Below are 11,432 nucleotides of genomic sequence, written 5' to 3'. Positions count from 1 at the left end.
GGTCGTTTGTCAGAGAGCGATGAGGCTGCTCCTGCACCACATCCTCTCCTCTGCATTCAGCAGCTGTGACCTTCTTCTGTTCTTCAGACCACGTTGACTTCCTGTCGTTGTGTGGTCGCCCCCCCCCCTCCTTCTCACATTTACCTTCCTGCTCAACGTGTTTCAACTATAAAGAAACAATGTCTTGATTTTGTGAAAGGGAGTGTGAACCGTCACTGACTTCTCTCACATAAACATTCTAAAGGAAAATTATTTCTTAAAAATAAGTTGATTCAATCAGAACGTCTCGGGGGAAACTTTAGTCAGCTCTCACTTTGCTCATCGGAAAAAGACTTGACGTGTGTAGGCGTCAAATGTTTGACTTGAATGGAAGAGACGTGACAAAAATTCTTTGATTTAAATCAGCCGATGTAACATGAACAGCGTGAGACATGAAGACGAACCCATGTCCTTTTACATATAAAATAAATAACTAAGACCCTGAATGTCACGAGAATCACAAAACAGCCCTTTTTTAAAGAGAAATCAAATCACACGATTGGCAAAGATCCTCTGACGTACTTTTATTGAGAAGAATCGAGCAAGCGAGCGCTTCAACAAGCACACAATTCTGATCATAAGTATTTGTGAAGATGTACTTTTGTGGCCGTCTCAAACACACCAAGCACTGTTCTTCTGTTTGGGCAGAACGCACTTACGACAACGTGGAGAAATAACTCGTCAACCTTATTATGCACAGAAGCCAATTAATGCGCTGGATTCATCTCCCCGGCTCTCAGTCGTTCTGCTTCCCAGCCGAGCGCTGCGGAGACAGAAAAGACCTTTCTTCTTACTCCTTCACTCACACATGACAATGCCGGCGGCCGGACTAACGTGGAGGGGATGGAGATCCCGTGCAACGAACCTGGAGCTTCCACACCAGCAGGGCCACCAGGACGCCGAAGACGCCGCTCTTGGCGATCAAGTAGCCGTAGGAGAATCTGGCCGTCTGCGTGACCATCAGGTATTTATCTGCGGGAGGTTCAAACGTTTAGTGGGGAAGCCGCCCACGAGGAGAGCAAACTACAATGCACTGCATTCACAATGTTCACCTCTTGTCATGGCGCTTCCTCCAGCTGGCAGGAGAAGAAAGAGAAAGGCGTTAGGGAGCCGCTCGTGGACCTGTTTCCACTTTTAAAGAGAGTTTTGAATGAGGCCTACCAGGTTCCCCGTGGATGAAGTCTGAAACATATTCAGTGTGCTTCCCGTTGAAGAAGCTGACGGTGCAGGTGAACTTTCTGTCTTCCGTGAAGTCTTTGGCAGAGACCCTCAGCCTGCTGGTGATGTGGTAATTCTTGCCGTCCTGGCGGGCGGCGTCGTCGGTCGCCACACCGTCGCTGATGTTCAACCCGTTGACCGTCCACTGCACGCCGACGTGGTCCGGGTAGAATCCGCTGGCCACGCAGACGATGGTCTTGCTCTTCTCGCGGCCTTTGAACTTTCCACATTCCTTCGGCGAAGGTCGGAGCACTCGGACGGTCGGCTTGGTGACGGCGCGTCCTGGTTCTGCAATGACAGGCCGACCCCCCCCCCCCCCACAAGGGAGTTAAAACCGATGAGCAACATCTCTGGACACTAAATGTGGAGAAGACTTGTCACACATTCAAAGTTACTTATCTTACCAATAACAGGTACCTGAGATGAGGCGACATCCAGCTTTCAACTATTCATTTCAACAGAATTCGGATGCAAGGATGGAACAAGTACATTTTGGCATCTCAGAAAATCATAATTACGGCATCATAATCTTGTACTTAGAGATCGATTTTAAAATTCAAATTTGACTCTTTCTTCTGCGGTTTTGACGCACGGCGACGTGATGCAGCTTCAGCCAACAAAACAAAAAAAGACATTAAGCCAAAACCCAAAACTGACACACAAACAGTCCTTTTCTTACCCAACACCGTGAGTCTGGTGCCACCGCCAAAGTAAGCAGGGTCGTAGTTCACAACGATACGAGGCGCTACAAGAAGAGTCTTTGTGCTCTTTGTGCTCTTTGCACGCACACATGTCGAGGCTACACACACTCGCACAATGAAACTACTGCCAGACAGCTTCCAACTTGTGATTTAGGAGCATGATGTCAAAAAACAAACTGACTTGAAAGTTAATTTAACTTTGCCAACTTAATTTAAGTTTACGTTTTGAAATTCTTACCTAAAACGGTGAGCTTAGTTCCAGCTCCAAAGTAAGCCTCGTTGAAGGAGCACAGAGACTTTCCACTGGCACAAAATGTCTTTTCCTTGTTGCAACATTGTCCCCCCCTTTCATGTGAAGACTTTAACTCATATTTTACAAAACTCAAATCACGCTGCATGCTTACCGTCTCCATTCAAATCGATTTGTGCTTTTGATTTGTATCAAAAGGCGGATCTTTGCACCAAATCATCAGCAGTATTAAACAAACCTTAAACGTGTTCTTACCTAAAACTGTTAACCTTGTTCCTCCACCAAAGTAAGCCTCTGCAGTCTGAGTCACAGTGAACCGGGTCAGTGCTCAAAACAGATGCTGCTTGTACTTTGATTCCTGCTTTTTTAGTTTTATAAATTAATGCAACTTTCCTTAGAAACCATCTACAAGAATTTTCTCAGGATTTTCAAAGACTTCACTGTTACGTCAAGTTTGCATCCTCACAGCAACAAAGTATCATCTTAAATTTACACTAAACTTCAGTGAAATACATTTTATGAGTCCACAATTTAAGAAGATATTCGTATTTCTTACCTAACACCGTTACCTTTGTTCCTCCACCAAAGAAAGCTTCATAAGCACCAGAGTCACAGTGAACTGGATCCGTGCTCAAAACAGCCAAAGCTGCTGCTTTCAGTTTAATTCCGTTCTTTTCAGTTTTACGTTACACGTTGTTTTTAGAACCGTTACCTTTTTCTTTTAAAGTATTTTACAAACTGCTCGAGGAGCTCCCTCATTTTGTTTCCCTGACTAAAACAGCCTGCGAACGGATCAAGTTGAGGAATAAAAGTCTCTGCTACACATTTCTTAAAGAAACACTCGATTTATGATGTTCGTATTTTGGGATTTCTTACCTAAAACTGTTAACTTTGTTCCTCCACCAAAAAAGGCTTCACCGCCACCAGTGTCACAGTGAACCTGGTCGGTGCTGTTAGCACCAACACGCTGCTTTTACTTTACTTCTTTATTGTTACTTTACAGTTTTTATTATATTAACGTCCCTTTTTGTTAAATAAAAACATTCCAAAAGTCCAGTTGTCGAGGTGATTGTTTTTGTCTCTTTTTTTTTGTTTCGTTACGTTAAGCTTGAAAAGCCACCTTGCTTGTCACGGGTTTCACCTCTTTTACAGGACGAGCTCATCGGGAGAACATTTAAAGTTTTTCTTACCGAGAACAGTCAGTTTGGTTCCTGGGCCGAAATACGCCTCGTAATTGGCACAGCGCTCCGGCCCGACATCAAAAGGCACCGGGCTGAACTTGAACTACAAAAGTCCATTAAGCCTCTTAATGAAGCGCCCGGAGGAGAAATGTTAAACATTTTATCCACCGAAACCAACCCTTGACTCACCCAAAACAGTCAGTTTGGTTCCTGGTCCGAAGTAAGCCTCGTTTGCATTGTCACAGTGAAGGAATACTCAGCAGGAAACTCTTCCAGCTCCTTCTCTTCTACAGATACTTTAAATTAAGCAAAACTCAAGAATCACTTGAAAGTATTTACCTAAAACCGTCAGCTTGGTTCCTTGGCCGAAGTAAGCGGGATCAGTGTAGGTCACAGTGTTTTCGCCTCAGCTCAATATTTAGGATTTCAACAACTTTCAGCAAACGGCCTCTTCGCTTCGCTTTCATACCGACGCTTTGACATTTGTAAGTTTGTACCAGTGAGCTGCAGCAGTGAGAGACGCTACTCACCCAAAACAGAGACTTTGGTTCCCTTTCCAAAGTACGCTTCAGTCCCAGTGTCACACTGAATGCCTCCTCTACCAAAAAGTCTCCAACCCGTCCACAGCCCGTCCACAACCCGTCCACAACCCTCCGTTAAACGAGCAGTGTAATAGTCCAGAGGATGGAGAAGGTTTCAAAATGCAGGACGGGCTCCGCGAGGTCCAAATACGCTGCTTTTGTCAGGGTGAATAAAATAAAACATCCCGGCATCAGTCCTTTTTCTTGTAAATCCCATTTTCAGCTCAGTTCAACAGTGGACGTGTGCACTCCAGCTCAACACGCCTGCACATCATCGCTGCGGCGGTTCTCCTCAGGGCCCCCGAGGAGCTTCGCAGGGGGTCGATACACAACGGGCGTGAATGGGAGGAGGTTTTTGTACAGCGACTCTACGGGAGTGCATCACCGTGGCCCCCCTGTCCCCACGGTGGAAAAGCATCACACAAAAACCCCGAGCGCGCTCGGCTCTCCCCTCTCTCCTCCCCCCCTCCACCCGGCGCCTCCGTATCTCGGCCTCCATCTCTGCCGGGTGAGGGAGCAGCTGTTCGGGGGCTTCCAGCCCGAATGCTTCTATTCTTGGGTCGGTTAAGAGCAGAAGAGAGGAGGAGGAAACGGGTGTTTGTTTGTCGGAAGGTGTTCAGAGGGAGGGACGTCTCTGCTGGTCACTCCTCTGTGACAGACGAGGTCTTTAAAAGGGCAACGTGCAAAGAAATACGTTAAAAAAGTCACATGGAGGAACTGTATTCACTTTACAGTACGATGTTTTTAAAAGTCGTATTTAAAAGTACTGAAATGATGGATTTACAATGTGAGTCTTAAGCAGTAAATGGCAAAGCTCATAGAAACATATGGCAATTATTTTTTTCATTAACAGATTAATCTATAAAGTGTGAAATGTGTGAATGTGTACTCATGTGATCAACTGTCCCCTTACAACACGTTTCCTCCTTATTAGATGCAAGTATGCGGTTCTCAAGATAACATAACACATTATTTGTGTTTAAGTTAATGTATTTGTACTTCATTTTGGTGATCATGTGATATTCTTTTCTTTTTGTCAGGGAATGAGTTCACATAAATAAACTCCCGAGCAGCAGCTGTGGTCCGGGGTGTTTTTTGGTGACCTGCAGATGTAAAAAAAAAAGTGTATTTTCTGTCGTATTTTTTAATTGGCAATATAAAAAGATCCTACTTGAATGCGATTCATGACGACATGGTACAACTAGAGCAGATGAAGAATTCAGCATACAGAGACGTATTTCATCAGGCTCATGGTGAAAGAGGAGGGCTGTTGCTGTGTGTGTGTGTGTGTGTGTGTGTGTGTGTGTTTTAATTCATTCATGATAAAGGCTTCATATCATGAGCTGTGCCTCCACCTGTTGGTAGAATCTGTTAAACTGTTAAATTATACTTATTAGAGGTTTTGTGTGTCCAGGTGGACAATTGACTCGTCCCCGGAAAGGAAATTAATTATAATGAATTACTTTTAAATTGTTTATGTGATAAATTATATGATTGTGTGACGTGTAAATTGAATGTCTTTGGGTCTTTTTTCATCATTCTAAAGGATCAAGTGAAGTAGAACGTAGAATTTATCTGCAATCAAAAGCTTTCCTGAAGTTTAACAGATCGTTTTTTACTTTACTTGAAAAGGGACCTTTGTGTGTCACTGTGAAATTTGAGCGTAAATATTACATTATTATTACATTTTATAAACACATGCATTGTCACAATCAGTATTATTACATGTGACTTTAGTGCAGTACAGCAGAATATCTCCCAGCTACAGGAAGACGTTTGAGGCCGAGTCACATGGTCTCACTGGTTTCCTCTTGCTGTGACGATATCTGCTGGATCACCACCCAGGTTTTTGTATAAGAGCGTCACCGCCCCTCATTACTGTGTAATACTGGCTGCACCGAAATACGTGCCGCTGTCTTCGGCGTGTCTCGGGCTGAGGAGGTGAAGATGAGCGGTACTCTCTCCATTTCCGCTCACGTTGAAGCGGCCTTTGAAATCTACCTCCACCGTAGGACTTCTGTAATACACGTAGCCGATCAGCTTCAGGGCCGAGCCTCCCGCCGGGCGCTGATACCAGAGGACGGTGTCGTAGCTCGGGATCTCATGGCGGAGGCTCAGGGTGGCCTCGCTATTTGGCCCGAGAAGCACATCGGCCGGATTCTGGGAGACTTTTTTGACCGTACTGAGGTCCACTCCTGCGAAGAGACGGAGAAACAAGGCGAAGCGGAGAGTAGTGAAACCTTGTTTCGGGCCTCGCAGTAAACAGCAGGATTAAAGAGCGGATGAATGCAATACCTTCAATCCAGGAGGCGGTGATGATGGAAACGATGAAATGCGACGGCACCATGTTGAATGTGAGGAACCAGCTGGAGTCCCTCAGGGCTTGTGGGCGAGAACGAGGGACAGGAAGTGACGTAGAGAAATCAGAATACGTCGACACTGAGAAACTTTCTTTAATTCAGTCAGTGGTTTTGTTCCCGAAATCCAGGAAAACGAAGATCAGACAGAACTTCTGGTGATGGGTCTCAGTAGGAACAATTACTGCTTATTATTGAATCATACGCTGTTTATTTGTCTAAAGCAGCAAATGACTCTCACTCCTCCCACGTTCTAAACATTACATACACGTCAAAGTGAAACTCCCTTGTTCACAAGGGGCACAGGATGTTCTCTTTAACCCGCCTGGAGGGGCAAAGGGGTTTTAGTGAGGAGCAGATGGAGCCTCGACGCACTGTGCCTGACTGGCTGCACAGAAGTACGTCGCGGTGTGTTCACGCACGTCCAGCTTCGCTATGGAAAGCACGCCGCTTTTGGTTTTGTCACTCAGGTCTCCGGTTAGTTTGAAAGTCTTTCTGAACGGCTCCTCCGCGCTGTCGTTCCTGAACACGGTGTATCCGTGTCCGATGAGTTTGACGGCGTTGTCTCCGGGGCGCTGCTGGTACCACAGCATCACTCTGTGGTCGGCTTGCCCGTGCGAGCAATGGAGCACCGCCTCGTCGCCGGCCACCCCGAGGAGAGCGGCGGGATGCTGCTGGACCTGAACCCCCACCGACAGACCTGCAACAGGGGGGGGGGGGGACAAGAGTTGAGTCCGGGCTGCTTGATTGTGAAAACAAACTACGCGCCGTGTGGGTCCAGAGGTCCGTTCACATTACCGATGAGGTGACAAGAGAGTAACAGATAAATCATCTCAGGGCTTTGTCCCGTGCAGATGTAGTTATCTGTAAAAAGGAGGATGGGGATGAAGGTTACGGCGGTGTGACTGTGCTCGATGCGGAGGGGAAGGAGCAGCAGCGGCAAGAGGAAGGTAGAAATCACGTGGTGCCAAACAACGCTGCAGGTGGCTGACGGAGGCCTCAACCACAGGTGATGAAGGCCCGGTGTTTTTTACACAACCTGGGCTGAGGAGGCCGTCAAGGCTCCTAAATTAAGACAGAAGTTATTGTGATTGAATTTCACGGCTGCCCAGGCCTGTGCCCCTCAGTGTGGGGTTTAAAGATGTGTGTGTTACTCTGAAATGTTGAAACAAAAGCTGGAACTTGCTATTGTTCTCCACGTGAAGCTGTTGCGACTTGTTGTTTTCCTCGCGAGAAACAAACGGAGAAAGACAACTTTTTGATTCCTGATTACTTTGAGAAAATCTTCCATCACACTGTAGATGCTTCTTCTGGGACTTGATTCCTCCCAGATGGAATCAGGTGTTTTTCTTTTAACATATTTCATTGGAAGATGACATTTTTTCTGTGCCAGGTATGAACCAGAAAGAAGAAAACATTTGCATTAGCCATTAGCTGATTGCATCAAACCAGCGCACAACCACAAGAGCAGATGTCTGGGAGCAGTTTATTCCAAGTCCTATTATAAACCCCTGATGAGAAAGGTTTGTGCAGAGTTTTTGTAAAGTTCACAGGGGATTTCTGTCAGCGTGCTTCACACGCTGCACAGTAGTAAACTGCACTGTGCTCCTGTTTTACACCTCTGACTACAAGCGAGCCATTCTTTTCTGTGTTTCCTCCCAAATCTCCAGAGATATTAAAATGATCCTTATAAGACTCTTCCATTGTGGGAGCTTTATAGTACAAATATCCAATGAGTTTCATAGCCGTGTCTCCAGGGGACTGCTGGTACCAGAGCATCTGTCTGTAGTCGGTCCTGTCATGGCTGCAGGAAATCTGCTCTTCGTCCCCAGGTTTCATGATGAGATCTGAGACGGACTGACGGACATCTAGACCCAGACACCCTAAAAACCACAATGGAGGACAAACGTGGTTACGTGATCGTTACCCATATTTCCACCTACACGTATTCCCAAATTCTTTACCTGCCAGACAACAGAAGAGGAGAAAGCAGATCATTTTGACTAAAATAAAGACTCTCAAAGCTCCTTTCATGACTTATCACAGTGCGTGAAGAGCCTTTCAGACGTGAGCGGCTATGACGTCACAACACTGAGCTGATACGTCAACTGACAAAGACGGAAGCTGCAAAGAAAACCCTTCATTACCCTCCCATCCCATTTTACATATCATGTTTTAATACTGCTGCATGTGTTGAACTCAAGAGTATTTCTGGAGCTCCTGCGCCACCTACTGGAACAATAGATATATACTCATCAAATGTTTTGATTACACATTTATATATATAGATAGTGATTTATATAATGAGAAATAACAATGAGCTGTACTTTTATTGAAAGTTTAATACATTTTTCAATGTCTTGATGAAATCGTGTGATTTGTGTGAATCGGGTGTGACCTTCCTCTGATTAACCGATTAATTGATCACTCACCGATCGATCCACGCGATTAAAAACAAATAGACCTAAACCGACTCCTCTCTCTGCAGCATGAAATAAGACTCCAGCTGTGTGATACATCAGTCACCCCTTCTGTGGTTTATGGTGCGTGTTTTGTGTCAAAGACTCGGAGCTGTGCAGCACTGTGCTCTACTGGCAGCGCAGAAGTACACGGCCCCGTCCTCCGGGACACCCGGCTTTGGGATGTGGAGACAAGCGTGACTTTCCCCGTTACCGCTCACGTTGTATGAGTCCTTGAACGGAGCTTCCAAGACCGGGAAGTTGAATCGTACGTAGCCAACCAGGAGCATGTCGCTCTCCCCGGCAGACTGTTTGTACCACTGGATCATATCGAAATCCGTGTTCGAGTGGTTACAATCTATCCGGACTTCTTCTCCGGGGTGTTTGATCAGAGCACCGGGACTCTGAGCAACACTGTTCTTTGAGGGTTCTGCAAGAAAATAATTAAAAAGCACAGAGTTTATTGAGGAAACTACACGCAATAAGCTGGAAGAATAAAAGGTGGAGACATTTAGGTAGATTTCTTTGATATTACCTGATAAACAGAACCGCAGAGCTGCTAAATGCACGAGGAGTCTGATCATGATCCTGACCTGAGAAACCATAGAGATGACACACTGAACGGAGCAGGCTGGACCTAAAGGAGGAGGAGGAGTCTTTACGCACGCAGCATCCCGCTGTGTCGCTTCGGTGTGGCGGCTGCTCTTCACCGTGAACTCCTTCTCCTGTTGACAAGCACGTCACCGTGAATCCACGTGGCCGATCGTCAGAGCGGGTTTTTGTAGAGGGAAGAGCGACGTGGAGTCACTGTGCCTACTAGCCGCACAGAAGTACGCGCCGCTGGTGGGGTTCAGCACCTGCAGCTCAGATCGCGATGAGCCGTGTCCTGTCACATTAAATTGCGATTTGAATGTGTCCTCAATGGTCGGGTTGTTAAAATAAGAATATCCGATGAGTTTCAGGCTGGAGTCGCCCACCGGCTGCTGGTACCACAGTATGACATTGTATGAACTGATGGAATGGGAGCAGCTGATTGTTGCTGGAACAAGAGATGTCCCAAACAGTGAGGGTGGATCCTGGTGGACCTCAGTGCTCAGGGAACGACCTGCATTTAGAGAGAAACGCCGTGAGGACGCAGACGAGGACACAGAACATTTTGCTTGGAATGAAGAACCCACAGGAGAGGAAGAGGAGCAGCAGAGCGGTCCCATGGGTGCTTCTGATCATGACGTCGTTACCTTCCTCAGTCTCTGCATCGACTGCCGGACTGAGGAGGAGGTGCAGGATCTCCTCAGAGGGGAGGAGGCATGGAGGAGGGTCTGATGATGGAGGAAAGGTTCATCTCTTATTTCATCAACAAGTTGATCAACAGCTAAAAGGCCAAACATTGATACCACCTATGTGGAATGTGAGGACTTTCTTCTGTTTTCACATCGATTTTCATTTTCTGTTGAAACTAAATTCAAATTGAAGGTGTTGTTTTCTGGAGATTGATGATTAAAGACTTTTTAAAATTGAATTAAATAAATTATAAGTACATCTGGTGACTTCAATCCTTTGTGACGGTCTGACCCTTGACCCCCCAGATCAGAGGAGTCTGGCAGTGAGCCCCGTGTGTGTGTGTGTGTGTGTGTTAAAGGCTTGAGCCTCAGGAGGCCGCGTCATGATGGCGTCCGTGTTCAGTCATTCAGTGACTGCAGGAGGTCTGATACAACTGTCAGTGTGGTTTGAGATCTAAACAGCTGCAGCTGCAGGCGGGGGGGGGGGGGTCACACGTTCAGTCCTCCCCATCGTACCACGGGGAGCATTCGTGTTCCTCGAGGTCCCCCTACAGCAGGTGAGAACAGAGCACCGGGGGGTTTTTGTTCAGCCGTCGAGGGCCCCTGCGTCACTGTGTTCACTCACTGCACAGAAGTACCAGCCTTTGTCTCCCTGCTGCAGCTTCTTCACCGTCAGCGTCCCGCTGGCGGCGTCCGGCTTGGTGGCGGAAAATTTGTCTTTGCTGAAATTTCCAAAATCGTGATCCGCGCTGGCGGAGGACGTGTACACGATCTGCTTCATGGTTTCTCCTGGCAGCTGTCTGTACCAGTACATGTTGAAGAACAGAGGCCCCTTGGTGTGTGTGCAGTTCATTGTTGCATCGACACCCTCGACTTCCCAGAGCTTTGAAGTCTGGACGACGTCGCTGCCGCCTGTCAGACCTGAAGGTGTGACGATGGAGGATGCTGCTAGTAAACATGAGAATCAGTTCAATGTGCATTCAGGTGATTTTATTGTGCTTTACCTGCAGTCCACAGCAAGCAGAGGAACCATCTGAGGAGGCCTGGTTTATTGGTGATCGTATCCATGCTGTCTGACAGAAACGGCCTCACATGGTCGATGTGAGGAGCTGCAGGTAGGAGGGTCTTTGTGTGACGTCATCCTGTCAGCTGCATCAAAGCCTTCAGGATCCAAACTAAGAGGGTGGTGCAAGCGGTATCTGGGGTCCTCCTGCAGCACCTCGCAGTGCATTCACTTTATGGAATCAGACGTTTTTCTTTGTCCTTGGGACCAAAAAATTATTATGTCAAAGGGCCACTGATCCACCTCCTTTTTAGTTCATTTTACGCAGCAAGATAGCGGATTTTCCAGGCAGTCTTTTCCTTT

The 11,432-nt window shown here is 46.7% G+C and overlaps 1 protein-coding gene across 1 annotated transcript; it reads right to left on the bottom strand.

The window, feature by feature from the left end:
- Positions 1 to 548: 548 nt before the first annotated feature.
- LOC120833044 (uncharacterized) lies at positions 549 to 11,197 on the bottom strand. Its single transcript, XM_078089521.1, has 11 exons — positions 11,071 to 11,197; positions 10,658 to 10,987; positions 9,001 to 9,216; positions 6,713 to 7,027; positions 6,266 to 6,352; positions 5,929 to 6,165; positions 3,579 to 3,644; positions 1,201 to 1,545; positions 1,092 to 1,115; positions 905 to 1,011; positions 549 to 802 (listed from the first exon to the last, which is right to left on the bottom strand). Exons 1-11 carry the CDS (start codon positions 11,132 to 11,134, stop codon positions 776 to 778), a joined length of 1,818 nt encoding a protein of 605 aa, XP_077945647.1. The 5' UTR covers positions 11,135 to 11,197; the 3' UTR covers positions 549 to 775.
- Positions 11,198 to 11,432: the final 235 nt, after the last annotated feature.

Source organism: Gasterosteus aculeatus, chromosome 15 (genome assembly GCF_964276395.1).
Source record: "Gasterosteus aculeatus chromosome 15, fGasAcu3.hap1.1, whole genome shotgun sequence".
In the NCBI taxonomy this organism is placed as follows: domain Eukaryota; kingdom Metazoa; phylum Chordata; class Actinopteri; order Perciformes; family Gasterosteidae; genus Gasterosteus; species Gasterosteus aculeatus.
This window is presented reverse-complemented; position numbering and strand designations above follow the sequence as displayed.